The following is a 24,363-nucleotide window of genomic DNA, read 5'->3' on the forward strand; positions in this document are numbered from 1 at the left end:
CCGCCCAAAAAAAAAAAAAAAAAAAAAAAGGAATAAGGATTTTACAAAAAGGAGATACAATTGTTAGTTAATGGAAAAATCTCTAAACAGTTTAATTACAAAACCCCAAAAGGGAATATTAAAATGCATCCACTCTAAACGTCCCCCCAGAGTCTAGACCTCTACACTTCTTTAAGAACTATGTCGTTTCTTTTGAACTAAATATTCCATAAAATTGTAAAACAATCCAGCATGATAAGGAACTAACAGGGAGGAGCAGATACCCATATTTTTCATATCCAAATGGGAGATAACTGTTACCTCTAGTAACAATGGAACTTCCCGACAGTATACTGAAAATTCAAGTCATATTCCAACAATACTTGCTCTAGTAGAACCAGTTCTCTAGGGTTTCATTGCGATTTAAATGATAAAAAAAAAAAAATCAATCAAGAGGACTGTGCTAAAGGCATTAGCTACCTTATTAGAATATGGACTATACTTAGTGAGATGTAAAATTCTCTCATGCATAAGGACACGTCAAGATAAAAGCTTACAACCACAACTTAGCATATCTATAAAACATTGCATAAATTTCCCCTTAGTATTAGCATATCTATAACACATTGCATAAATTTCCCCTTAGTATTAGCATATCTATAACACATTGCATAAATTTCCCCTTAGTATTTTATTCAGGTTTTACTCATTTTTTGGTATTCTTCATTGTTCAGATACCATATACCAATTGCAAGGAAATGCGCAGTATAAAACATACTTTTGCTTCTTCCTCTTGTCCAAGGTATCCTTCCACTTTCGCTTCTTCATTTCAAGCCATCCATTGTAATCGACATTTTTGTCAATGTTTTCAACATGCAAAGGTGAAGAAGGCTCACATCCTTCATTAAAATTATCCTGCACCTTGGAGTTTATTTCGCTATAGCTTGTACTTGAATGTTTCATTCCTCTGACATCATAACATCGGGCAACTGGTTTGGGGCCATTTGTAGAATTTGTTTTCTTTTGAAAATCTTCTAAATCGTCAGAATTATCTTCATTCACCACATGCTTGCTGCAGCTGACATCACTATTCTTCTTTGAATGCTTACCTCTGTTTGAGGATGCAAACATATCAGCTACTTTCTGTTGGCGAAATTTATCATCCTTCTCACGAACTTTCTTATGTAACCAATCAGGATGGACAACCCTAGGAACAGGATTTGCAACCTAAAAATATTTTTCTTTTAGTAAGAAAACAAGATCGATTGTTCAAATAGATAGCACGAAACAACCTTTTGCATGGCTGCTGGAATTGTTATAATTTTTTGAATGGCTGAGCTTAGACGTTGCTTGTAGTAGGACCAGTCAATGATGGATCGGATGCCAACTTCAGATGAAATCTTGCACCATTTACGTACATAGAATTTCATAATCTCTGCAATTAATTATTAAAAGCCAATTTTTTTATAAAAAAAATTACCCAATCGACAGAATCAAGTCCAAGAAATCCACACTGGATTTTTACCTGCATCAGTCTCAAAGATTGCAACTGGAACAGCACGCTCACTTACAGGTGTTCCCTATCACATTATCAACAAAAGAATGAATTAAAAAGTTGGGCAAGAAGCTAGACCATTGAAATAATTTTAATTAAAAAGTGTGGAGGTTTGCATGTTGCAACTTTAGAGGGAAAAAAATAAAATTCTTTTAGCAAAATGTAGATGGGAATTTTCAAAGGAGTCATGGCGTAAAGGGGTGACTAATATTTCCAAGGCCAATGATCTTTGGATGGTTTGAGCAAAGAAAGAAAAGGGGGGAAAATGAATGTTATAAGAGTCCTTAGTAGTATATTTCAAAGTTAGAGGGTCTGGAGGATTATGATATTCAGTTTTTTTAAAAGAAGAAAGAAGCAAATTGTTCATTAATTAATGAATATAAACAAACAAACAAACAAAAAAAAAAAAAAAAAATCAAGGATCCAATGTCAGGGAGTGAAAATAACAAGAAAACAAGCTAAGAGGGGAAATAAAATCCCCCACATAACGGAGAAAGAAAACATCAATAAGAAGATTTAATCTTGACTACATGCAATTGTTCCCCACCAAGTTGAAAGTTTATCTTCAGAAATTCTTTAATTTCTTTCAAACCAAACCTCATAAATGAAAGCCTTGACAGCATTAACCTAAATCAATTGAGCTTTAGATGGCAAAAGAGCTCCATATAGCAACTGAATGATGTTACCCTTAGAATTCTAGATGAAAACCCATTGTGGATTGAAGATTCCTATGGATCAATCTACCAAAACCTGTCATCACCCCTTTTTTGTGAACAAGTTTACTAGTTATTAAAATTCGGGAAGGAACATCAACCACCAGAACAGCCAAAAGGATGCTAAGCATTCGTTCAGCCACTGTGCTTGTGTTGCTTCCTTCTGGTTCAAGCTGAGTTCAGAATAATTCACCAAAGGTTTTATTTCTTCAAATTTTCAATAAGAAAACTGCAATTAGTCTTTAGTTCACAGTTTGTACAGCTTTTTTCATGGATATGTGGATAGAGAGAAACACAAGAGTCTTTAGGAGCAGCAGTTGTCTTTTGGGGATCATAGATTTTGTAAATTTTGAACTTACTCAGATTTTGATGTCATTAAACGGCTAACGATCCACCTTGTACTAAGTAACAAACAAATTTTAAAATTGATGCATCATAAGAGGCAAAAAAAAAAAAAAAAAAAAAAATCAAAAGATTTTTGTGGGAGCTAGACAATTGATTTTACTTCGATAAATTAAATCATTTCTTTTAGAAGAAGGATACATATGGTACATAAAAAAAACGCCTAACCCTCATTGGCACCTCCCTCCCTTGAGAGGAAGACGTGGGTGGGAGGGAAGGAGGTGGATTATGTGAATTGGCATAAATAAAAGTAATGGTTTAAGAGCTAGAACAGGCGAACAATGAAGCATCCATTATTTTAAATGAGAACACTGTATACATACCTTAGGTTCACATGCAACTATATATTGACAACGTAGGCCTTTATCTCTGACCATTGTATCACCAAGAAAATCTGCAAGACGTCTTGCGGTGGTAACAGCACAAGACTTCTGCTCTCCATAGTCTGCCAAAGATTTGCTCATGGTACTGGATTCAGATATATAATCAAGCAACTCGCTATCTGCAATATCTTTTCCTTGATTCTGAGGGGAAGCATGAAAAAGAGACGTAAATTTGAAGCAAATTACAAATTAATATTTTAAATTGAAAATTGGCCATATCATAAACCATTATGGTTACAAATAAAATTAAAAGGGAAGACCTCCATTAACTTCAGACTTCAAGACAAGCTTTCAAAATACGATGTTTTAACATGGAATATTGAATTCAAATTCTACTTACATCTAGAAGATCTAGCCAGCGATTTGCAACAGATGCAACAACTGAATAGCATTCTTCTAAGGTGGAACCGTGAAGAAACTTGTCAAAAAGTTCAGCCTACAAGTTTAAAATATACGTGCACAGGAAAAGTGAGATAGCATACTAATTAATATTAGATTGCATAACATACAATACAGAGAAGCATAACTTGGAGTCTCTATCAGGCAGATAGTAACCATTATCATATCCAACCAGTACCCTAAGCCGTAACCATTATCATATCCAATCAGTACCCTAAGCCAATTACATTTTAGCTAATAAATGTTGTTTGCTATGTGGTTTTATCATTATTTTCCCTTACCTTCTTCTAAAGAAGAGAAGTTAAGAGGTTAGGGAATAAGATAGAAGAAATGGAATTTGGGGGAATGATTTCTAACACCTCAAGGCCTCTGATTTCGGATACTAAAATCCCATAAGTTTGCTCAAGAACAAAATTTGTCCAACTGAAAAGTTGTCCCACTCAAGTTAGTTAGGACACTCTAGGAAATTAAAATGAAAAAAGAAAAAGGAAAAATGGGTTATTAGGGGAAAATAGATTGTGGAACAAAAATTCGGGGATAATACGTTTCGGCAATTGTCTTTTTAGAAGTTATTTTCGTTTTTTTTTTCTTCTTTTTGTCAAGGATGACCTATATCTAAAAATAATTGAAATTGTTCTTACTTCCAAACCTACGGTCTGAAGAATGGTAATTTCAAATTTATACTACTTTAACCTTTTACAAGTCACCAAAACAACTTTTAAAAAGAGTTCTGAAAACAAAAGTAGAAATGGAAAACAAAACAGGTCCCCAAAGTCCATTAAAGAAATGGAAAAACGATAAAATGACTGAAACATTTCTATAGACAAAGAGATGGACCATTAGATTCAAATCAACTGTTTATATTTTAAACCGATTAAAGAATAGAAAACTGGCTGAATTTAACCAGCTTAGATGCAGTTATACTACAAGACTTGCGTGCCTAGATTAGTAAAAAAAAATATACCTCAGTCCTTGACCATTCTGCGACATTGAAGTACAAACTTTAATTAACAAGAGATGACCAGCAGAGAATAAAAGCAAAACAATAGAAACAAAGACCTGGAAAACTTTGATGAGCTTTAACTCCCCCCTACGCTTAATCTCAAAGCCTTTTAGCTCTGCAAGTGTTCCATCATCATTGAAGACAGCATATCTTTTCTTGATCAAAATGCCTTCTTCTTTGGAAGCAGGAAGGATCATTGCCTAAACCATAAACTATGTGAACACATTGAATCCAAAATTAGTTTAATCAAATGAAAATAAATGCTACATTACCTTGTATGGTCCATCTACTTCAAATTCAATTGAGCATTCACTATGTGTTTTATATATTTTCTTCACAGGATCTATAAGCGTCTGCCAAAATACTTAGAATATGAGAACAATATGTCTAGGTGAGCTAGAAAAGACGTGGATAAAGAGAAATAAAATAAAGAAAAACCAAGCTTACCTGATACTGGTCATTTGTGTTGTTCCTTGCCACGTCAACATTAAGCATTACACATGGATATGAAATTGTCAACTTCTTCAGATCTCTGAAATATATTTTTCATATAACATAGTCATCATTTTTAGATAATCATTGGAAGTAAGAAAGATAGTGGGCCAAAGACATAGTTGCAAAGCATTCATTGAACTTTATATATATTAACTATTTCAAAACCTAAGCACACGAATGAATAGTGAAAGATCAATTCATACTTTGTTTTGAAGGTAAAGTTTTCTGGGAATGATCCAGGTAGCGCACACCAGATACCATCGGTGTCTAACTCCAATGGTTTTCCAATTTTTTCAATTAACAGACGAGCATTCTGAATGATTTTTGCTCCAGTATATGTAACTACCCCAGCCATTTCCATTGAATACCATCGAGCACCCCTAGAAGAAAAGTATCATTTTGAAGTGAAGGCATGACACTGAACTCATGTCGATGGAAAAAAAAACATAAAAGATCTCAGGCCAAAACAAAGAGAGCTTACTTTCGCATCACATATCCATAAAAGGAGTTGAGGATACATTTATGAGCGAGTTGTAGAGAATCATAAAGAACTACCATGTCCTATAAAAAGTAGTGAGAAAACATGAAATACAATGTTAAGAATAGAAATAGCTTAAAAAAATTTCAAGTGATCAAGAAGTTAAAGGGCAATTTCCATACTTGTGCTTCCTGGATCTTGATCGAATTTCCACTCGCTTTAGCTTCTGATAATTTTCCCTTCCATACTTTATTGAGCCCTTTGTATTCGTACCTTCTATCTCGAAAACTAGGACATATCAAAAAGATGAAGTCAGATTTGATATGTAACTGATAATGACAAAACAAGTATCAAGCCTATCTACAAGATGACTCCCCCATCTATCTTGTTAAATTACTAGTAAGTGTTTGGTTTTGTTATTAGTTTTAGTTCAACAAAACATTTGGGATTTGGGGGCTTAGGGTTTAACATTTGGGATTTGTCAGCATTTGAGTATGTTATTAGTAGTACGTCATTCCATTAACATTTTACATCAACTCTGATGAAGTGTTAATATAATTAAATTTGTCATAACCCATTATCTTAGCTTTTGAGTTGATTGGAGATTTAACAAATGGAATACCACAGTAAAATAGAATTGATGTAAGAAACAGCTAAATATTTTTTGTATTGTTAAGCTAAATATTTTTTGTAAAAATACCAACCATAGATGAAACCATTTTTAGGAAACACCATATATAATGGTTTGAACTACTAAAAGAGGAAATATCAGCCAAGAAATGTATCGACTTCCAACTTATCTAAATCACGTACCTACGAACAGTGTCAATATAGAAAGAGTTTTCTCTCATGCAGATCCCTGCTTCTCGAACTTCATTGACTGGCTTATCAAGTACTCGTTTATAAGCCTGAAAAATCTCAGAATTAATATATGTCAAAAGTGACTTTCAGACATTCAAGTAAATAGTGATCAATAAACCTTCTGACAGTATTTCTTTAAACGTTCTTTGAGCTTTGCTTGCTGCTCCAACTTTGGAAGTTCAAGAAATGATTTTGACAACCGAGCACTACCGCTATCAACAAACTCAGACTCAATTTGATTCTTCAGATGATAATAGTCACTGAATTTGATGAAGTGATAACACAATTTCAATAAAACGCTTCATGAAAAATAACAACAGATAAATGGCACAAGTAGAGAGAGAGATGACCTTTTTTTAGCCATGAATACTTCTCCACGCCAAACCCATTCAAGTTTTCGTAGACAAGTTTTCTCAGGACGATTGAAATCACAAGCAGTGCAAACCTCATCTGTAACTATTGACGACGGCTGGAATTAAACAAAAATAAGCTGTTAAATCCATCCACAGTATGGAACTAATGGCTAGTACATTTGATATAGGGAAATAATTTTTTTGGCAAAACAAGTAATCATGTCAGCTGGAATTGGGCGAGTAGTCAAGCCATTATATGTGCTCTCAAAACAATAATTTGTTTGTAAAGAGCTTGTAATAGCTAAAAGAAAATTAAAAAGAAATATTCCATTTTCATGGACCAGTGTCATCCAACATAATCAAACATGAGAGCTCAAACTCCCCAAGAATAGCCTCAAAAGACTTGTGACATCATGCTCACACCATTTTCCACGATAGAATACAGGGCTCCTCAGAAGAAAACATGAAGGTAGTCAAGTGAAAATTATCTAGAAATAGATCGAGCAGGCTTATTGTTTTTTTAAAAAAAAAATTGAAATAAAATTTTCGTTGATATATGAAAAGATAGAAAAATGTTCAAAGATACAAACACTTAGAAAAGCGAAGTTACATGAGTCTAAAAATAAACAGTGAAGAACAAAACGCCCAAAGGGAGGAGCAGAAGAACAGTCTTGTTGCAAAACATTGATTTTCCTTTTGCTTTTTGCACAATTTGAAATGTATATTCCATTATTAGCAAACTTATTAAATAAAAACTACAAACAACCTTGTTTGAAACCTAGAGAAATCAAGTATAATTTGTAGCTCTCCTTTAAAATTGAATGTATACCTTAACTAAAAGGAAGCAGAATTTTTAACATACCTGAAGTCTATTTGTTAAAATAATGTTGGGATACATTGCAGCTACATCAAGGTGATATATCAGAGGGCCCTCTTCACGTACAGGCTCATCCCGCAATCTAATAAGCTATGCATCAGATGGGAGAGGGAGAAAGAAAGTTTACAAGAAAATACAAAATGGTAAGAAATGGTATCCTTATACATTTTAAGATGGAAACACCATGGACAGAAAGTATATCAAATCTTTTGCTTCATTAAAAAAAAAATATATATATATATTAATAATAAATATACAAAAATCAATACTGGAGTTTAAAGAAAAGCAACTTCAATTCATTAGCCATTCTAAATAATAATAATAATAATGTTCAGATGAGCATAAATAAAAATCATAAAAGCATTTGTAATAAAATAAAATAAATTAAGGTATCAAAAAGAAATTCTTGCCACCTTTTCCATGATTGCATTCTTCACATCACTATAATTTGACACTAACTCCAAGTCTGTTTTTCCTTCTACTTGTATGGCATACTGCAGATCTCGATCCAGATTGTTTATCAATTGCTGAATAGTAGAGGAATCAAATGTAATCAGTGGTTTTGAAACACCATTGTCAATTAAATACATTGAAGACTAGAGAAATCTACAATCAAGGAAACTTGATTGAGATGTATAAATGTGGCATACATCATAGGCAGATGGATCAAGCCTAAAACTGGTAGGAAGGTCGGATCTAAATACACCACTCTCCAGGCATTCTACATGACCACCTATGTATGTCTCACTTTCAAGAAGCCGGTTGTTATAGAATTTCTCTGGATCTGATAGATGTTTGTTAGGACACACAACATTAGCCTGGTAAGCCTGCAACAAACATAAAATCACGAAAGAAAAGGAAGGTAAAAACAAATCAGTAGTTTAGAAAGAAAAGGATAGACAAACATATCAATGTCAAAACAAAAGCCAACCTGAACCATTAGAAGCATCTCACAAAGGGTCCCACTTCCTTTGCGCAACACCTCATCTGGTGACATCGGAATAATAGTTGCTAGAGAAAAAATGAAAGGATGAACATAGGTCATGTACAAGTAGTATGTAGCAACAGCATCTGAAACCGAATAGGACGCCATCATCTGCAATAACATTTTCAGTGACAAAGGAAACAGTTATTAGGAAGACACTCGCAAGATTTTAGATTCACAACTTGCAAGAGTTCAACTTCTAGGAAATAAATAAACATTAACATGTAGAGCTGAGAGTTAAGAAAAAAATGTAATTGCATATCATAAGAAAATTGACGAGCAAAATAAGAGAGAAAATACAGCCTTGAAGAAAAGTCCAACTCTAAGCCTTTGGATAGTCACCAAAACATGGAAAATGAAACCTATATGTTTCTTTCCTTTAACAATCATACTATACTATAGCATCAATTGATGTCAAAGCTCGCCCACGTAAAAACATTTTAATATGAAAGTAGATATCACCCACACAGTAGCCAAACTGTCGTACTAGTTATAGTTACAATATACCCACTTGAACTATAATTTAGACATGCCAACGTTAGAGCCTGGGTGTGAGAAACCAAGGTTTCATTGCAAAAGGTGAAGAAAATACAAACGGGCCTATAAAATGAAACCTAATAAGTTGAATAAGAACAAGTCAAATTTTGATCCTTTAACACACTATGACAGCGTTCATTGCATTCTCTTTATATTTGTGCCATATTTTTATGCATTAATTTAAATATCCAAGACTTGGTTACATTTTTCTTTGTGCAGAGTAAGCCACTCCATTATTATCAGAATCATGAAAACTTAATTACATTATAAATACAATAGAAAACAAGTCATGTTTTGTACCTGAGGCTTTTCCTTTGCAAACCGCACCATATCCTCGGGATTCACTTCAAGAGGATCATAACCCAATTTAGCTTTTGTAACGGCCTGTCAGATTCAAACAATAGATATCAAACGGTAGTTACTTATCATAGAAACTAGAAGACTCTACATATTACTGTCACTGCATTGTTAGCAGACAATTGTGTTTTGTATTTTCTCATTAGCTGTGGTTGATGGAACTATAATTACCTTGAAGTCAAGGCAACCTCAGCATCTGGGTAGTCTATTTTCTTCTTATTTTTTCCTTTTTCTTTTTTCTTTTTTCTCTCTCTCTTTTGCACTTAACTCTTCATTTTGTTTATTTAATTCATCAATGCAGTTTGAACATAAAGGAAAATATTGGAAAAAATCCGTATTGACAATCTCACTTTTCATTTTATTGACTACTTGATGACAATTTAAGAAAACCAGTAGAAAGCTATCGGGAAAACCGAGGGATTAATAAAGGGAAAGAAGGAAGTTTTTAGTTATAATCATACAGGAAATTAGGTCATGGTTGAGTGACACAATACTAGCAGCTTTATGAAACCCCTTCCCAAGAAAGTAATTTCCACACAACCCATATAACGTTAACATTCTTAATCAGGATTAACCATTAATTCCTGATCGGTTACATAAAAGGAACAAACGACTGAATTTAAATTTTGTACCTTCAAACCTTGGCTACCCTGAGGAAGATAACTATCACGCTTAACCCACGCAAAGCAATCCAAATGACAAGCAAATTTAGAACGGCATTCCCCCTGATTCTTGTCGCATTGAAATCCTACTTCCTACAAGCTCAAAATGAAAACAAAAATATTGTTTAGGAAAATAGAAGTTCCAATGTTTAGAGCCAGCACCAATAATAAAGATTCAACGGGAAACAAATTAGTAAGTAACTAAAACCATATGACCTAAGAATAACATGTATGTCGGCAGCAACTGATTTCAAATTCGCCACTGACCAATAGGAGCGTTTTTTAGCCATTACAAATAATAATTCATACAAGTTTAAAACAAAAACTCATAAGCATGAAAGTTCAAGGTGCACTAGAAACATACACGCAAGAACAGTTTTAACTCCAACTGCTGAACAAATCATGCAAGTACTTCTAAATCAAAAAATACAGAAAGAAACTGACAATCATATGGAGTTTCCAAGCATATCCAGAATGACTTTAGCCACACAAAGATTAACATACATACACATATATATGTATATATACTCTTTTTACACACGAAGATTAACATATATGTATGTATGTATGTATGTATGTGTATTCTTTTTACAACTACAACTACAACTTTACAAATGTACATATACATCGACAGCTGTGCAAATGAAGTTAAAGCTTTGAAAACCCTTTCAAAAAAGCACTGTATCTCTAGACATAATCGAATAGCACTATAATTCTCCAAATAAAGTGGCAATTAATGAAAACAACGAACTTACATCACTCATTTTAAATCCATGATACGCTGCTCTGCTTTCAATGAATGGCCAGTCAAAATAATCGCCATTGTAGGTAACATAGATACCAGGTTTCACCTCTCGCATATGGGCAAACCAAAATTTGAGAAGCTCTAACTGCAATAGTGAGAAGAAAATCATATTAAATAAAGATCAAACTAAACAACTTTAAAGTAGATGTGCATGATTAATCACAAGATCATGAACACCGTATAACAGCATGGAAATGTAATCTTTACCTCATTTTTCACATTGGTCACTTTAAAGAACCCTTCATATTCTGGTTTTGGAGTGTACTCCAAATTCTCGATATCTTCTCCAACACACTGCAGATATTATGAAATCACCGTCATTATTGTCTTGCATACATATATTAGAAAAGTATTATCAAAACTTACTGACTAATAGAACCTTCATTTTTAAGTTACCTAAATGAATCTTAAGACAAAGAATAAATGAATTTATGACTTGAAGATTGCTAGGAGATAAAAGATAACAATAATAAGTGCGTTGTAAAGTCTCAAAACAATTAAAGAACTACCGAGCAAACACAACATGTACATGTCAAGATGTCATTCTGGTAATTTAGCTCCATTCAGCATTCATTGGCATAAATTATTCAAGAGAGTAAAATCTAGTTAGAGAGGGCTAGGAGTTTTTTCAATTTTCCTGACCAAACTTGTAACAACTTATTGAACTTTGCCGCGAAAAAAAAAATTGAAATTCTAAATTGATAGAATTTATATATACGTGGTTATTTAAAATGCCAACACGTTTATAATCATAAAAATTACATTAGCCAATATTTGCATAACTTTTAATTGAAAGTTAAATAAGATTGATAGATCCATCGAACTAAAGTAAGTAATTGTTATGCAAATTACCAAAAGAAATGAGTACAATCAAACCAAATTGATAATAAGTAAAATGCATTGAGCAAATTTCCGAAGAGTTTATCACCCTCCACTCAACAGAGGAGTCGGGATGATATTACAGACAATACCTCTCTGTTGATAATCAAGTACCCATGTCCATCAACCATATAGGAAATCATCATTATCATGTCATATTCAGCATCTGGAAATTTTAATGGTAGCTTTGTGGTCTCGATATCAAATGCACATATGTGAACTTCAGCACGTTGCAGAAGATCTTTTCTCTTCTCAAGTGAAACACCAGTGCTTGATACACTAACATCGTACCATTGTCCGCAGCGCACATCTGTCAAATAGATTTGTGTCAAAAGAAAGAAAATGAAGAAATCACTTTAGAGACATATGAATACTAGTCTAACTAAATAAAATGAGAAATCACCATGATCAATAGCAAAGCGAACATGGTAAGGAACATCATACTCTCGAAGATCAACAATGCATTCTACAAAATCTTGAGGCTTTTGTTCCCTGAAAATCAAGAGACAAATTAGTCCAAGACAAGCAAATAAAATTGAACTTTGTAATGATTATGAATGACATGCCTATGCCTTGATGAGAACTTAAAAAAAAAACATCTTTGTGCTATAATAAAACTAAAACCTGAAACACCAACGTATGATAGGGCTCGAAAATCAGAATCTGTTTCATTATATTCACTTTTGAGTTCCAGAGCATCCAAAGACTGCCCAAATGCAGGGATATTTTTATTTTATATTTCAGTGTTAAATTTTACTTTAGACAATAGCATGACCGACCATGGAAACAATTACTTTATAGATATTTTATGGGATTATCTTGCTATACCAAAATCAAGCATCTCACATTCTCATAAAACTGAATATCTAATTCTGAAAAACAATTAACAAACTAAAAGAATTACAAAATTGTGTTATACAATGCACATTAAACTTAAACGTCTAAGGTTCACCTTTTCCCAAATAAAATAGAATCATATGCTTCTGCAGCATCAGACTTTGCCCAATTGCTTTCAACAACTCGCAACAATTCACTCTTCACGTTCATCAATTCTTGAACAGTGTCAAATGATAGCTTTAAATATGCCTTGCGCAAGCCAGACAGATGATTCTTCTGCAAAGAAGCAAACAATTATACATCAGAAGATGCATATCAAGCAAGATCAAGCAAAAAGAAGCAATAAAGTTGAAATTGAGTAATATGGTAATAAATCCTATGCAGCATAAACAAATAAAATGAATGCATAATGCATGTCATATAGAGAAAAAAGTCTCATGTTAACTGAAAAGTGTAAAATCTAAATGCTTAAGCAATTGTCAGCACATTGTAAAAAGAAACAAGGAAAAACAATGAGTCTTTCCTTTTTTTCATAAGGCAAAACAATGTTGAATAGACAACAAGACGCACTTATCTAGAGAAAGATTATCATTACCATCTACATTGTTGACCATAACTTATACAAAGAAATTTTAAGGCTAGGATGCACTGTAGTAGTAAGGTTATTTATGGTTCAACATGCATCAAAGCACAAATGCTCAATGGATTCTAGGCAATAGCAAAATAATAACAGCTCATTAAGAATAGGAAATTCTAGATTCTTAAGTTCATAATGACAATGCTCTCCACATCAAAGCTGCAATATTATTTGTTCTTTAGCACCATTTAAGAATAAATATTAAAATCATAACTAAAGTAGGCAAAAGATGTAAGTATATCCATGTGAAAACTTACAAGATCAAGGTCTTCTTTTTCTAAAATCTCAATATCAGCTATTTGACCTTCATAACGTCGTCTCAAATAAGCCTCCACATCAGTTTCCATTTTGTCCTACAACATTTGCATCATTTTATTCATTGTTATTGCAAAATGATGATAACCACAACATGCATGTTTCACCAGAGAATTGATCGAGGAAGATAAAGCAGACAACATGGCTTTTACATGCGTCATATACCTTTGTCGCTGCATAGAAGTAAGGACGAAACTTATATTTTGACTTGAAACTGCTGCCATCCTGTACCAAATCAAAAAAGATACACTTTGAACAAATTCATTATACACGATCTGAAACAGTTATGTTATGCCATTTTTTACCTGTGCCACAAAATAAAGATCGATACAGCTATAGATCTTTCCGGTGTCCTGATCCTCCAAAGCTGACTGCAAATTTACAATCAAGCATTGATGATGTTCTTCACTTTTCATATCATAGACTGAACAATTGTATGAGTAAACAATGAATTGCAATACAAAGTTTAACTTTTTAACTTTGGGATTGCATGTCTTCCTCTGTCCCGTAAACTGGCAGGGTAACCTCATCAGCGAGTTAAATCAATCACGATGCTCTTATTTACTTCTCAATTACAATGCTCTTATTAAATAAGGAAATACACATATTTTACTTTCAATATATACAACATGTGAAATACTAAATGTGAAATAAGGATCAAGAAGTAAATGTATAACATAGAACATAAGCATTTTGCAACATTCTCATGCCCTTCTTTTTCTGACAAACAATATATAGAACTTCCTCAGTTAGAAAGTGAATTCATCGCTTTATAAGTAAAATCATCTTATTAAAGTTGTGCAACAAAACTCCATGGGCCACACCTAAAATACAGGATACAACTACAACTTTTTTTTTTAATGAAAATAAATATTGCAACTTCAAGATGCATCCTGGGAATAAATTTGGTGAGAAACGAGCTAACAATGTACTGCAAAATCCATAAGAACCAACAGAGTTGAGGCAACAAAACGTTTAACCATGGCTCCTTTCTTGCCTGAAAAGGTTCGAGGATAAAAGATAGGAGTCTTATGCCATAAAGCAAACTCTTCAATCCTCTTGCACTCTCGTGGCAATCCCTTCTAATTCAATATTGGTGTGATCAGAGAAGAAAGATCGAATCACCATAATCTATAATTTCTATAATACCCATAAATTAAAAAACTGTGCTACTTGAGATTAAATATCTCACGAGTTTCCTTGGCAATCAAATATAGTAAGGTCAGGCAATTGTTCTACGAAAATGAAAATGGTCAAGGTTAACCGAAGATAGCGCAAACATTCACATATATAAATAATAATACCCACAAATGAAGTGATCCATTTCAGACCAATTTTCCGTAACAACTACTTTAATTCACCCACTCCCTGAAAATTTGTAATTGTTTATTATCCAAAAATTAAAAGAAAAAAAAATCAGAAATAGGTAATAAAAGAGACATCTCCTTGTGTTTTGTAGGCATTACGCTTTCCTCATTCGGTTACAAATTAACGAAAAAATGCACTAAATACCTAGACGCTTGACCAAATAAGTTCACCCATAACTACCAAGGTTCCCGCCACTAATTTTATTTCAACTTAACAGCCTACCGTACAACGATTGTACTAAGTAACTGATGTATCTGCCGCGTAAAAGGTTTTTGACGTGCCTGATTGCCATCTTTTTCCCTCTTTATCTATTAAATTTCTTTCTCCTAGACAAAAGAAAGTTGAAGGAAAGTAACACAAAATTATACTTTGAACTCAACAAAAGAATTCAACTCCCTAAATTATCCTTACTTCCTCGACAAAATGGCGACAGCTAAAATCACCCACTCACCAGGCAAAAAGAAACTACAAGAGCAACAAGCTTCTACATAATTCACTTACAGAAGCAAAAGTGAGCAACCATCCAAGCCTCTTATCGCCTTCAGAGAAAAGATCAAACCCAAGCTTTGATTCGATCTCCTCCTCGGCGGACCGGATTATCCTCTGCTTCTTCGACCTACTGTTGTCTGCCCGGCCTCGCCTTCGGCTATCGCCGCTCATTATATTGCCGGTCTTCAACAAACGGCGAAGGAGCAGAGCACAACACAAATGCTTCAGATGAACAGAATGCGAGGAGAGTAACTTAGAGGGAGAGTTTTCAGAAACAGTGCTTCCGACGAAAAGGGCCCGACACCTCACTTAGCCGGTAGAAGATTTTCCCGCGCAAATATACGCCTTTTTATCCTCCAACGAAAAGGCCCCTGCATCGCGCCTTTTAGTGGGCCGAAACTGTTTTTGGGCCTCATTATAGGGCCGCGTAATTTACAGTTTTCGGCCCAAATACGGAGGGCATTTTCGTCCTTTGACAATAAACAAGTTAAATGGGAAAATACAATTATAATTTCATTTTGGTTTCATTTTCACTTTAATTAATTAAAATAAAGCTAAGATGACGTTTTTTTAATTAAAAAAATATAATTTTTTCAATTTTTTTATTCATAAAAATAACAATTTTTTTCTTTTTTTTCTTTCTCATAATTAAATTACGATGTGAATTTACAGCCCGTACCCTTGAACTACAATAACGTATAAGGGCCGAAAACGGCAAAACAGCGTAAAGGCCCATAAACCATTTTAGGCCCACGAAAAAGGCCCGAAAAAGAAAAACCCTAATTGTATAAAGAGTCGCGTCCCCGTAGTTCGCGTTCCATTCTGTCTTCGTCTTGGTTGCAGCTTCTGTTTCGATCTTCTCAAGTACGCATTCTTGTACCATTTTTTTTCGCTGATTTATTTTCTTTAAGTTCTTCTCGTTTATGGTGTCTGATATTTTATGTTGTTGAAGCAGAGATGAAGGTGGTTGCTGCATATCTGTTGGCCGTACTCGGAGGCAACACCAGTCCCGGACTTGATGATGTGAAGGATATTCTTAATTCAGGTTCTTCTTTTACAATCTTTCTTTTAGTTAAAAGTTTAAGTTACTATACTGGTGTTGTTGCTGTTTAAGATTGATTAGTATTTTATGGTTTGGGAATGGTTAGTTTTCGTTCAATCCAAAAGATTAGGGTAGGCTGGAAATGAAGTGAAATCTTCAATTGACTGACCTGAAACGATTAGTGCTCTTAGTGAATTTGTGTTGAGATTCCTAGCGGGGTTTTGTTTACAGTCGGGGCTGAGGTCGATGTGGACAGGATTAACTCGCTATTAACCCAAGTGAAAGGAAAAGATATCACCGAGTTGATAGCTTCCGGACGGGAGAAATTGGCGTCAGTGCCGTCTGGTGGCGGGGCAGTCGCCGTCGCCGCCCCTGCCGGTGGTGCCGCTGGTGGTGGTGCAGCACCAGCCGCAGCCGAGAAGAAAGAGGAGAAGGTCGAGGAGAAAGAAGAATCCGACGATGTAAGTTCTTAACCGGTTATTCTAAGGGTTACACATTTTCTTTTCTACATGGTAATTGCTTGGTCTATATATATAATGACACCTAAATTTTATGTTCGTATGTTCTTCTATCTTTTTGCAGGACATGGGTTTCAGCCTCTTTGATTAAGCAACTCTTTAGTTGACGTTATCAGTTAGTGCTTTAGTTTACTTTCGTTCAAGCTTCCGAGCTGTGTAGCTTGGTAGGTGTTTTTCACTTTCTTTAACTTCATTAGTACTCACAAATTTTGATAGATGAGAGTGCAATTTTCAGTTTGAACTTCTCAGCGATTACTGTCATTTGACTTGCGTGATTTATGATTCCCGTCTCATTTCAATATGCATGATTAATTTAGAGTATGCTAATTCTCTCACTGTTTGTTCTATTGTTTCACTCTATTTGATGCGTGTGCTATTTGCACTTGGCTATAGAATTCGAAAATATGCACCACTTTTTATCTGCTGTCAATCCTAGGCCTATCAATTGATTTTAGGATCTTAATGGATTGTGCATTTGGTTTGCACTTTTCATGACATTTGAAAGATGGGGTTATCATACCAACATTCCGGTCTCTAGTCTCGATAAATTTAGTTTCTATACTTTTAATAAATCTTATTTAGTCCCGTCTTATTCTTGTCAGAAACGACTAATTTTGTACATTTGGAAGTTCAAAGGAACGATAGAATTGATTGGTGTTAGGGACCTAAATAGATTGTTGTTAAAATGATATCAATAGTTTATTCGATAAGCTATTTCCCCATGTCGTATATCTATACTATGTGACGTATTACGTCACCCTTTTTGTCTTTTGCTGCTGCCTTCTTCCTTTTTCCTTTTTCCTTTTTTCTTTTTTCCCTTCTTCTTTATTCCTTTCCATCTTCGACTTTACGAGTCTTCCTTCTTCCTTACCACCTTTGACTAAACGAAACGTTCTTGCTGGTCCAATCATTTATGTCCTATAACATGAAAACACTTCTAATATGAACTTCTTCCTGTTTTGATTATTTAGTACTTTTAAAACTAATGTTTTTTATTATAATGTTACTTGAGTTGTAGACGTTCATGGGGGAATAATCTACAAATCAGGTATTTGTATTGGAGGTAGTCTTTTCGGTCTTCCGAATGCTACACTAGAAGCTGATAGAGGTTTAGAGATAATGAGATATCATGAGAAATATAGATAAATCAATTCGGTGATTAATATTTTATTTTGTAGTTTACATTGAAGTTATATCAATATGGTATTTCCAAAAGTTTGAGATTTGAATGAAAAAAATTCCACATTATTGTTCTATGCTAGGGTACAGGGCCTACATCCATTAAACTTATCAACATCAATTTGGGTGTTTGTTAAAACAACATTTAGATTTGGAAGGCTGAAAGCAATTATGAGATAATCTTAAGCTATGTAGGGTGTTTGTTAAAACAACATTTAGATTTAGCTTTCCTAATGCTATACAAGTTTCGGATTTAGATTTTCGTATTTATTTAATTTTTTTCACATCTATTTTCTCTACTCTTGTCAAATATAATTTAAATTAAACAAAAATTGATACAGTTAATATCATATAAATTCTAAAATAATCACCTTATAATAAATTGTTAATTAAATAATGAAATATAATTGGAATAGTAAATACTATGATTAAATAGCAGCATAGTATTAATTTATCAAAAATTAAAATTAAATTTATGAAACACTAGTTTATCTTATCTTACGATTGATTTTCTAAACACACATTTGTAAGCCATTAAAGTGTAAGCCATTACTTTATCTTGCTTTCAAAGAGGATCTAGCTTTTAGGACGTTAGCCCAATAAAGATCTTGACATGTTTCTCAACCCATTAAAGCTTAAATTATCATTTTACAAGTAGATGATTCGTTCTTGCATCCGTAACGGAATTTGAAAAATTGTGGAGAAGAAGCTGGATAAGAATGGTGATACATAAATTTTTCCAATAAATATTTGCCTATTCTATGTACTTGACCATGCAAAGAAAAAGCCTATAGGAGCATCGAATCAATGAAAATGGGACCATAGGCTCTGCCGGAAAAAGACTTAAAGCAGATCATAAGATAATTTCTTAGATACTTCAATCACTTCTTATCACTTACCGGCAACTGTCCTGTCCATCCCATCGAGACCCACAAGCCAAACACATGATGCCAAATGTCGCCTAATTTGAACAACACTTCCAATTATTGAGACAAAAAAATTCTATAGGTCTGGGGTGTTTGATTCTCCGTTTGGGTCTGCAAGGCTTGTCCGCATGTCTCCATGTCGTTTTCCAACACTTGAAGAGAGAGAAAGCTAAAGAGATAGTCTGTTCACAAGTTTCTACCTTTTTTGCCTTCCTTTCAATTTGATACTTCTGCCGTTTGTTTAAAGTAGGCTGAGAAAAGATGGGTGGAGAAAAATTTAAGCAGAATTTCCAAAACTGAGAGACATGCAGCCATTTGAGACAAATGGAAACAGACGTGTTGAAGAAATAAAATAGGAAAAAAAGCAAATCAAAGCAGACGCATTACAAAGCTACAGGAAAACGACTGCTCATTGCTCCAAACCACTAGTGTGTGTGTGTGTGTGTGTCTCGACGAACCCCACATTTTTTCACAAAACAAGGCATGTGATCTTGTGAGCGACCCCCGCATGCAAACACACACAAAATAAATAATACCTATTTCATTCATAATCATGATCCATCAGCCATCGCCAGCTACTTTGATATCCATCAGCCATACCTCTTTGACGATACCAAGACAGGGAGTAGACGCCACTACACCACAGGCGGCTTCTGCAAGGCAAAAACAGATGTGATGAATCAGTGTGGTTCAGAATGAATGACATTACGAAATAGTATAACAAAGATAAAGATTTTAAGTGTCTCAGCACCAACTATCAAACACACTTTGTCGGAGTAGATGCATCAAGATCAAAGCTATATCACGTTTCTCATAATTGCATGATAAATGCTATTATTTTGCTCAGTTGAGCTATAACTTTTGTAGGTGAAACTAAAGAAGACATTGCAAGATCTAGTACAACTATAATAACAGCTAAAATCTCAACCAGCTAGCTATGTGGCTGAGGTTCTCTCTCTGAGTCATGGCTTAGAACTATATTTCAATTAAGGATGCTTTATTAATATATGCACATTGTAAGATTTACAAAGGCCCCATGTGCTCAAGCCGTGGAAGGTTGGGCGACTGTCGCTGGCTGATAATAACCAGTCCAAAAATAATACCAATCTTGCTCAATTTAGCCACTAATAATAGTCCACTGGGGCCTCTGGGCAGCTTTCATCCGTTGCAGTTTCTCTACTAAATGGTGGAGGAATGAATGGTGGCGACGTACATCTCAGTAATGCCCAATTTACCCCTTGGAAAAATGAGTGGTGCTTGATCGCCGACGACCCTGTTGTTGACCCCAGCCGCCTTGCCGGATCTTTGACCAGTAATTGCGATATGAGGTCCTTCGCCGCCGTCGGCACCACTGGTTCTTTAGGAAACTCAAGGGCTCTGGCCACTATGTTGGCCAAGGTGAGCTCATTGTCCATGCCTCTAAAGGGTGTCACTCCATAAAACAACTCAAACACAAACACCCCTAAAGTCCACCAATCCACTGCACTTCCATGGCCCTCACCAGAGACAATCTCTGGCGCCAAATACTCGTGGGTGCCAACAAACGACATGGACCGGACGTCGACCGGCTCAGCAACAAACTCAGGTCCATTGCTGTGGCTAGACTTCTTCTTGCGCTTGCGTTTCGGGTTGAAACACGACATTGCCGGGACTATGCAGTTTGGAAGTATGCAGGAGGAGGATGTGAAAGGAGGGGCCTCAATTTGGCAGTTCTTTGGCCGGGCAGTGCCATTTGTTGCATTTTTGGCAGTGATAACCTGTGGGGTCGCTGTTGAATCCTCACACTTCAAGGAGAGATCAAAATCAGTGAGCATGATATGGCCGTCCGATCGTACCAGCACATTTTCCGGCTTCAAATCACGGTAAACAATCCCCATCATGTGAAGGTACTCAATAGCAACTACTATCTCTGATGCATAGAATCTACAAAGCAAACAACAAATGCCTTTCAAAATTATACGAAACACTTAACTATAGGGTGATGAGACCTGACACAAAGTCAATAGCAGAGAGAAAAAAACAAGACATCAAAACCAAGCATGTCTGAGAAAAGGGCTGTTGCTATTGGCCGTATATACAGAACATAAATAGCAAAAGAACAAGAGAGAAACAACGAAATGTCTTTAGACTTTTAGCCTGTGGGCCAACCTCATAGCTATATCAATACTATTATTTCCCTCCTTTTCATTGGGTTGCCTGTATATATGTCTCATCTCCTTGGCCTGGCCACTTGTCGCATATTGAGGATATTAACAAATAATATGCATTCACATTTATAATCCTCCCATTATTGTGCAAACGTGGGAGGCCTCGGATTCTTGCATTATCACATGGTCATTAACTTCTTATACAACACTTCGAAGATTTGACAAAAACATGAGTAATTTAAATCCAGCAAAAGCGCGCAGAACCAGGAAATTTGGAATTCTAATTCCTTTTGGAGATCTAAAAATCTTTGAGAAAGGACAATGTGGTGAGCCCCTCGCTGATGCTAAAGAGCAACCACTAGAATTGTTTATATTATATGCCAATTTGACATTTTGGCCATATAAACTTCTAATGTATGTATTTATATAGTACCTGTCTTGGACCCTACACCATCACTACCCCCACATCCCGCAGCGTCCCCAAGAAAATATATATAAACAAAACAGAACTACTTGTTCAAGCAACAGAGAGAGAGACAAACAGAGAGAGAAAACTCTGTTTGCAGTAATGGTAATAAATGGACAAAAAAGCATGCTTTCTTACCAGAACTTTTACACTATGATTCACTTATGTTGTACCCTTTACTCTACTTACTAGTTTGGAGGCTACCCTTTTGTACAATAAGTTAAGACCAGCTGCAGAAACTTACGGGACCTTTGAGAAAAAATTATGACACCTAGCCATTGAACTAAATGAATGTTCATCAGGAGTTGATCTAACCAGAAGATACGGCATATTAATGGATGGTTATAATTCAATATCAGCTGCCTTCTTGGGGTAGTTGTCTTTATTTCAATGGAGATGAAATGGCAATTATCAAAGAATTAATGCGATGGGGACGCTATACTCCTTCCTCACGACACTGTCCAAACCGACATGATCAAAGAAGAAAGTAGAAACTAACTAAACTAGCTAAAAGGGTCGCTGTTTTCTTTAGCAAATTGCATATGTAAGGTGTTTTTAGAAAGGAAAAACTATCCTAAAATAACCCATCAAAGATTTGTTCGGAAAACCGCAATAAATGCTATTTGAAATTTGCTTTAGAACCAAGAAAAACAGCTCACAAACAGCACCTAAGAGGCCATTTCCGATAACCCAGTGATTTCGGCTACATGGTTTGCTTCACTTGGAACAAATTTCTCAAGACGCCGCTTGCGGTAAAATTATTGGGTTTTTAAAAAAAAAAGTCAACAAGAGAGATGAACTTTGACCTTCTAATATGGATCCTATTGGATCGCTCAGTACATCGAATCTCGAGCTCACGTGGGCCTTGCCGCATCAGACCACCGAGTTCGAGACAGCACTCAACAATCCCAGTTTCTCTCAATATTAAGTATTAACCTCCCTATCTATCTATATACCCATCCAATAGCAACGAGCTCAGATAATCCAGTGCGAGCAGGCCCACAGTAGCATTCTATTCTCCACAAATCCCTCAAGCGACAATAACCAACCTGCTGGTCCCCACCTCTGACCATCATACTGGTTATGTCAGATTGTAGGCCCAGTAACACGAATCGTCACTTTCCCGGAGCATGCATTTTCCCCGCATCAACTACATTCGCCCACACCAGATCCCAACCCATCTTCCAATCCCGCAATTTAAAAATACTAAAAAGAAAAAGAAAAGGTCCTCTTCTGGAATTTGTATATTGTGAGTGCAAAATAATGGAATTGAAATTGAAACTCAAGAGATGATTCATTGATTTGCTACTGTGCGCACCTCACGGCGAGTTCACCGAAGCGTTTGTTTGGCTGCCGTTGCCGGAGAACATGGAGGTCGCCGCCGTGGCAGAACTCAGTCAAGAGACAGAGCCATTTCGGCGAGTCGATACTAGCATAGAGCTTTGGAAGAAACGGATGGTCCAAACACTCCAAAATCTCCCTCTCAGTCCTCGCTCTGCCTTCTTTACTTCGACTCGCCAATTCCTTCTTATCCATCACCTTCGCCGCGAAGAGACATCCGTCATCTCCAGCGGACTTAAGTCCAGCGAGGTAGACGGAGCCAATGTCGCCAGAGCCAAGACGGTGCGAGAACTTAAGGTCGGAGAAGGCGAGTTGGCGAGTAGACGATTCGGATCGGATCCGGCTAACAGCTGACCAGCAAGGGTCGGAGGAAGGCGCGTGAGGCTTGTTGAAAGTGGAAGGGATATGAACGAAGGAGGAGGAGGAGGCGGTGAGAGTAGTCTCGGAGCCGGAGCTAGTGCTGCGATTAGTGTTGGTGGAGTTGAAGCTCAAGCTCTGTAGGTCGTCGGCGATATCGTCGTGAGAGGACTCCATTGAAGAGAGGGAAAAGAAGAGGAAAAGAGCGTACGAGGAAGATGGGGGCGAGGGAATGATTTTTGAAGGGAAGATATTGGGCCGGGTCAGAGAAGCTAATTGGGCCCGGTTTGGGGGCCCATTTCGGAAGGGCTCGATTTGCCTGAATTTTGGACGCCTGGACCGGGTTCAGTAGACATCTCCAATCATATGTGCCGTATCTTCGGGGGTATATTCGTAAATCACGCAAAATTCCAAAAATAAAAATGGGAAAATTAAAATAAATAAAATATTTAAACAAAGACAACAAATTAAATTACAGAATATATTATTATTTCGCAATATCTCTCTTTTAATTAGAAAATTCTCACATATTTAATTACATAATCTTTAAAAATAATTAAACTACAAAAATCTTTAAAAAATCTCGTGAATTTAAATTCATAAAAGAAGCTTTAATAGCGTTGTTGATTTTTTTTCTCATTTTTAAATATAATAATAATATAATAATTGTGAAATAATACATTAATTTACTTATATGTTGGAAATACAATTTAAATATTTATAAATTTTCGTTATAAATATTTAAATTGTCAATAATTGATCACAATAATTCAATAAAACCTCTAATTTTGAACATTATCTTAGTATGGTCGGAGTTTCATTATGTGGCCTCTTCCCAATATGCCACGTGGAATTTATAGCCTTTAACAAAATGAATTATGGCTTTATTTTTATTGATTAATAATCCATACTTTTAAATAACTATTAAAATGTTCATGAAAAAGTAAAAGTAATTAATTTTAAAAAAAATTAAAAAAAAAAAACTTAAATATGGTTTTTTTTTTTTTTTTTTTTTTTT

The 24,363-nt window shown here is 35.3% G+C and overlaps 3 protein-coding genes across 3 annotated transcripts in view; 1 reads left to right on the plus strand and 2 right to left on the minus strand.

Moving 5' to 3' along the window:
* LOC111459170 (DNA polymerase epsilon catalytic subunit A-like) overlaps window positions 1-15,673 on the minus strand; it is a 25,600-nt gene extending 9,927 nt beyond the window's left edge. Inside the window, exons 1-29 of the mRNA XM_023101937.1 lie at window positions 15,382-15,673; window positions 13,818-13,883; window positions 13,678-13,737; window positions 13,455-13,550; window positions 12,676-12,836; window positions 12,127-12,215; window positions 11,816-12,033; window positions 11,052-11,138; window positions 10,795-10,929; window positions 10,010-10,132; window positions 9,321-9,404; window positions 8,430-8,594; window positions 8,149-8,325; window positions 7,912-8,025; window positions 7,484-7,588; window positions 6,619-6,737; window positions 6,387-6,528; window positions 6,221-6,315; window positions 5,590-5,695; window positions 5,411-5,490; window positions 5,133-5,309; window positions 4,882-4,966; window positions 4,707-4,787; window positions 4,491-4,634; window positions 3,373-3,468; window positions 2,973-3,173; window positions 1,505-1,559; window positions 1,272-1,414; window positions 758-1,206 (exon numbers count right to left, since the gene is read on the minus strand). Coding sequence (XP_022957705.1) covers window positions 758-1,206; window positions 1,272-1,414; window positions 1,505-1,559; window positions 2,973-3,173; window positions 3,373-3,468; window positions 4,491-4,634; window positions 4,707-4,787; window positions 4,882-4,966; window positions 5,133-5,309; window positions 5,411-5,490; window positions 5,590-5,695; window positions 6,221-6,315; window positions 6,387-6,528; window positions 6,619-6,737; window positions 7,484-7,588; window positions 7,912-8,025; window positions 8,149-8,325; window positions 8,430-8,594; window positions 9,321-9,404; window positions 10,010-10,132; window positions 10,795-10,929; window positions 11,052-11,138; window positions 11,816-12,033; window positions 12,127-12,215; window positions 12,676-12,836; window positions 13,455-13,550; window positions 13,678-13,737; window positions 13,818-13,883; window positions 15,382-15,540 — 3,812 coding nt within the window. The 5' untranslated portion in view covers window positions 15,541-15,673. The remainder of the gene's footprint in view (window positions 1-757; window positions 1,207-1,271; window positions 1,415-1,504; window positions 1,560-2,972; window positions 3,174-3,372; window positions 3,469-4,490; window positions 4,635-4,706; window positions 4,788-4,881; window positions 4,967-5,132; window positions 5,310-5,410; window positions 5,491-5,589; window positions 5,696-6,220; window positions 6,316-6,386; window positions 6,529-6,618; window positions 6,738-7,483; window positions 7,589-7,911; window positions 8,026-8,148; window positions 8,326-8,429; window positions 8,595-9,320; window positions 9,405-10,009; window positions 10,133-10,794; window positions 10,930-11,051; window positions 11,139-11,815; window positions 12,034-12,126; window positions 12,216-12,675; window positions 12,837-13,454; window positions 13,551-13,677; window positions 13,738-13,817; window positions 13,884-15,381) is intronic.
* A 475-nt stretch (window positions 15,674-16,148) lies between these two features.
* Window positions 16,149-17,250, plus strand: LOC111459175 (60S acidic ribosomal protein P2B-like). The gene is made up of 4 exons (XM_023101949.1): window positions 16,149-16,233; window positions 16,325-16,414; window positions 16,643-16,872; window positions 16,994-17,250. The coding sequence occupies exons 2-4, from the start codon at window positions 16,327-16,329 to the stop codon at window positions 17,018-17,020; spliced, it is 345 nt and encodes a 114-aa protein (XP_022957717.1). The 5' UTR covers window positions 16,149-16,233; window positions 16,325-16,326; the 3' UTR covers window positions 17,021-17,250.
* Window positions 17,251-18,806: 1,556 nt separating this feature from the next.
* Window positions 18,807-23,707, minus strand: LOC111459172 (serine/threonine-protein kinase D6PKL2-like). The gene is made up of 3 exons (XM_023101940.1): window positions 22,966-23,707; window positions 19,571-20,957; window positions 18,807-19,285 (listed from the first exon to the last, which is right to left on the minus strand). Exons 1-2 carry the CDS (start codon window positions 23,520-23,522, stop codon window positions 20,159-20,161), a joined length of 1,356 nt encoding a protein of 451 aa, XP_022957708.1. The 5' UTR covers window positions 23,523-23,707; the 3' UTR covers window positions 18,807-19,285; window positions 19,571-20,158.
* Window positions 23,708-24,363: the final 656 nt, after the last annotated feature.

Source organism: Cucurbita moschata, unplaced genomic scaffold, assembly GCF_002738365.1.
Source record: "Cucurbita moschata cultivar Rifu unplaced genomic scaffold, Cmos_1.0 Cmo_Scf00022, whole genome shotgun sequence".
NCBI lineage: Eukaryota > Viridiplantae > Streptophyta > Magnoliopsida > Cucurbitales > Cucurbitaceae > Cucurbita > Cucurbita moschata.